Source organism: Elephantulus edwardii, unplaced genomic scaffold, assembly GCF_000299155.1.
Source record: "Elephantulus edwardii isolate Elephantulus edwardi_28Jun2011 unplaced genomic scaffold, EleEdw1.0 scaffold00090, whole genome shotgun sequence".
Taxonomy (NCBI): Eukaryota; Metazoa; Chordata; class Mammalia; order Macroscelidea; family Macroscelididae; genus Elephantulus; species Elephantulus edwardii.
Genome location: NW_006399840.1, coordinates 4,997,534 through 5,000,966, shown reverse-complemented (window position 1 = coordinate 5,000,966; position 3,433 = coordinate 4,997,534). Strand labels below are relative to the sequence as shown.

The 3,433-nt window shown below is 38.3% G+C and overlaps 1 protein-coding gene across 1 annotated transcript in view; it reads right to left on the bottom strand.

Annotated features, from left to right (window-relative positions):
• Window positions 1-3,433, bottom strand: part of LOC102872439 (centromere protein F-like) — an 84,833-nt gene that overhangs the window by 69,612 nt on the left and 11,788 nt on the right. The window contains 2 exon segments of the mRNA XM_006890570.1: window positions 772-968; window positions 3,341-3,433. The exon segment at window positions 3,341-3,433 is cut by the window's right edge and continues 1 nt beyond it. Of these exon segments, the coding sequence (XP_006890632.1) occupies window positions 772-968; window positions 3,341-3,433 (290 nt within the window).

The following is a 3,433-nucleotide window of genomic DNA, read 5'->3' as shown; positions in this document are numbered from 1 at the left end:
CTTGGAGGCAAGGATTCTGGGGCTTCGCCTGACATACTTTGAACATGCTGTAAGGAGAGACAGGTCTTTGGAGAGGGACATCATGCTGGGTAGAGTAGGGACAGCGCAGGAGGGGAAGACCCTCTATGAGGTAGATTGATTCAATGACTGGGTTAATCAGGATGGGTGTGTCAGAGGCAATGAGATTGGCACAGGATAGAGCACCGTTTAGGGCTTGTACATAGGGTCGCTAGGAGTCACAAACGACTTGATGGCACATAACAACAACATATACATATATATATACATATATATACATACACACACACATATATCTCACTGAGGAAGATTTTCAATGAGATGGATCAATTTTGTGACTGGAGTGGTGGGAATGAGTGCGTGTGCGATGGCTAGGTTCGCACAGCACAGAACAGCATTTAGAGCTCTTCTTGTACATAGGGCCGCTATGAGTTCCAAGCAACTCGATGGCACATAACAACAACAACAACAACAACATCATACATATAATTTTATTTGTATTTAATTGCCATCAATTTCTGCATCAACTCAAAGCTGACCCTCCAGATTTCCAAGGCTGTAAATTGCACGGGAGGATATTCCCCACTTTTTTCCTAACGGAGCAGGTGGGATTAAAACTCCCAGAAAGGCACTTTTGATTAGCATCACAAATCCTGACAGACTGGTCTCATTAAAGGACAGATTGTACAGTTATGACATCTATCTATACACATATATAACTCAAGTCTACAGGAACCTCATTTTAAAAATTACCTTTTAAGTTCCTGTTCCAGTTTTTCAATTTGTTTTTTGCTTGAATTCAGTTGTCCTTCCTGAAAATTCACTTGTGACTCTTTGACCTGAAGCTCATGAGAAATCTTCTGCTTTGTCTTCTCCAGATTCTCACACATTTCCATCAGACTTTGGTTCTCCCTTTTCAGGCTTGCCCCCTCTGTTTTCTCATTTTCAACCTGACAGGGATCATCCAGAAAGAAATACATACATTTACTAAATATTACTTACTAATATGAGCTAGATATCAGCTACTAGTTTTCCTAGGTTTGGCTGTAATAACCCAGCTGTCAGTGTCCTATAAACACGATGGGCATTTGAGGTGACCACATTTTGAGCCTAAAGGTAGACGAGGTCATCTATGACATTGTCTTTAATTACGGCAGGCTACACATCACCTTTATAAGAGATTTCACTGTCCTTTGAAGAATTGGAAAACAAAAACACACAAAAAACACTGGCACGAAAAACAAATAGAATTACTTAGCACAAAGTTTTAGAAACTGAAAATGTTTAACATCAAACATACAAATAATGACTTCTAAAAAATTGTTAAAATGGTAAACTTTATGCTATTATTACTTTACCACAACTTCTCATTTCTGAGGCAGCATATTTTGTGTAATTCATTTTAAAAGTAAAAAACAAAAAGCTAGAAATCTGTAAATAATTCATTTACAAGTCTAGCTACTAAAACAAGTGATCTTAGGAAAGTGAAACATTCTCCCTCCAGAAAAGTCATTTAGAATCGGTGATTATAGCATTACTTTTTTGGCTAATGCAGAGCAGTCTTAAATGGAAGTCTAGAAATTGGAAGGGTAAATAAAACAACATTCTCAAAAAGTGTGCAAAGAAACAAAAACAAAAGAAAACTCTAAATTGCAATGAGATAAAAATCTACACAGTAAACATTTTTTACCAATAAACAACTTTTGAGTCCCTTCTAGAGGATAATTATCTTCTCCATGATGCTGAGGATAAGATGCTTAAGAAATTATTTTTATCTTATACCCTGAGAAAATTGAGAACTGAGGCACAGAAATTCGTACACCAATATTCATAACAGTGTTATTCACCATCACAAGACCATGGAAAAACCCCAATGTCCAGCCACAATCGAACAGATTATGAAATTATGGAGCATTCACACGATGGAATACCAGGCAGCACTAAGGAGCAATGATTTTGTAAACCACTACCTAACTTGTGCTAAGTGAACTAACTCAGGCCCATAAGGACAAATACTGTATAAGACCATTATTATAGAATGTATTCGAGAGTCCAAGGGAGAGAGGATAGGAGCAGAGGGGTGAAAATGGGCAGGGAGGTAATCCTAGGGTCGCACAACATGATGAGTGAAGAGAGGTGTGGGTAAAGGAAATTGGAAAGATGTAGTGTGAAAAATAATGAATACAAACTTTGTAAGTAAACCAGTATAAAATAAAAATTTTATTCTCTGGAGACTAACATGCACCTGATACAGGACATGGTCTTTGCAATGACTTGTTATGCATCAGAGAGCTGGACGATGAATAGAGTGGAAAGAAGAAGAATTGATGCCTTTGAGCTGTGGTGCTGAAGAAGAGTACTGAGTGTACCATGGACTCCTAAGAGAACAAACAGATTCATCCTGGAGAGGGTTAAACCAGGATGTTCCTTGGAGGAAAAGATTCTGAAGCTTCATCTGACATACTCTGGACATGTTCCAAGAAGGGACCAGTCCTTGGAGAGGGACTTCATGCTTGGGAGGGTGGAGGAACAGCGCAGGAGAGGAAGACCCTCTATGAAGTGCACTGATTAACTAGGGGTAATAGGGGTGGATGTGTCAGAGACAGATTGGCACAGGATAGAGCAGGGTTTAGGGCTACTGTACATAGGGTCACTATGAGTCACAGGCGACTCAAGGTCACATAACAAAAACATTCAAATAAAAATAAATTATTTTTATCTTAACAACCTTAAACAAGTTTCATAAATATTAAAATTAACAAGGTAGGCTTAATGGTAAGGAGATGCACTGCCAATTCAAAGGCACATATGTTTGAATCTACCAGTTGCTCCACAGAAGAAATGGGCAATCTTCTCCCCTGCGATTTACTTCCTGCCTTTGAAAAGCCTGCTAGAGGGTCAGCTATGAGTCAGCTCTGACTCAAACGTACATCATAACAGCATATTTCACCTTTTAATCTACCTATTTTTTACTCAATGGAGTGAAAGACTAGTAGACTACTATGAATCATGCTGCCATATGTAAGAATTTTAACTAATAAAATTTATTATCATGTATTTTTTTAAAAAAGCACTATCCATTTAGATTGAGGAAAACACTAATACTAATACTGTCCCACATGGAAGCTAAAGAGACACTCAGCAACTGTATGGAACAGCAGGTAAGCAAAAATCAGGATAGAGAATGGAGAAACGTAGTGTTGATTCCATTTTGAAGGAACAAAAGGAAATGGAAAAGGCAACAAAGGCAATTACCATCTAAAGATAAAATCATTTCTCTATAAAGAGTGACTGGTTTTGAAGAGCCTTTCAGTGATATTACCTTTTGCTTTTGCTTCTGCAGCGCAGCCTCCAGAGTCTCCAGCTGAAACTGTCTTTGTTGCCTTTCTTTCTTCAGCTTGTCAAGCTGTCCTTC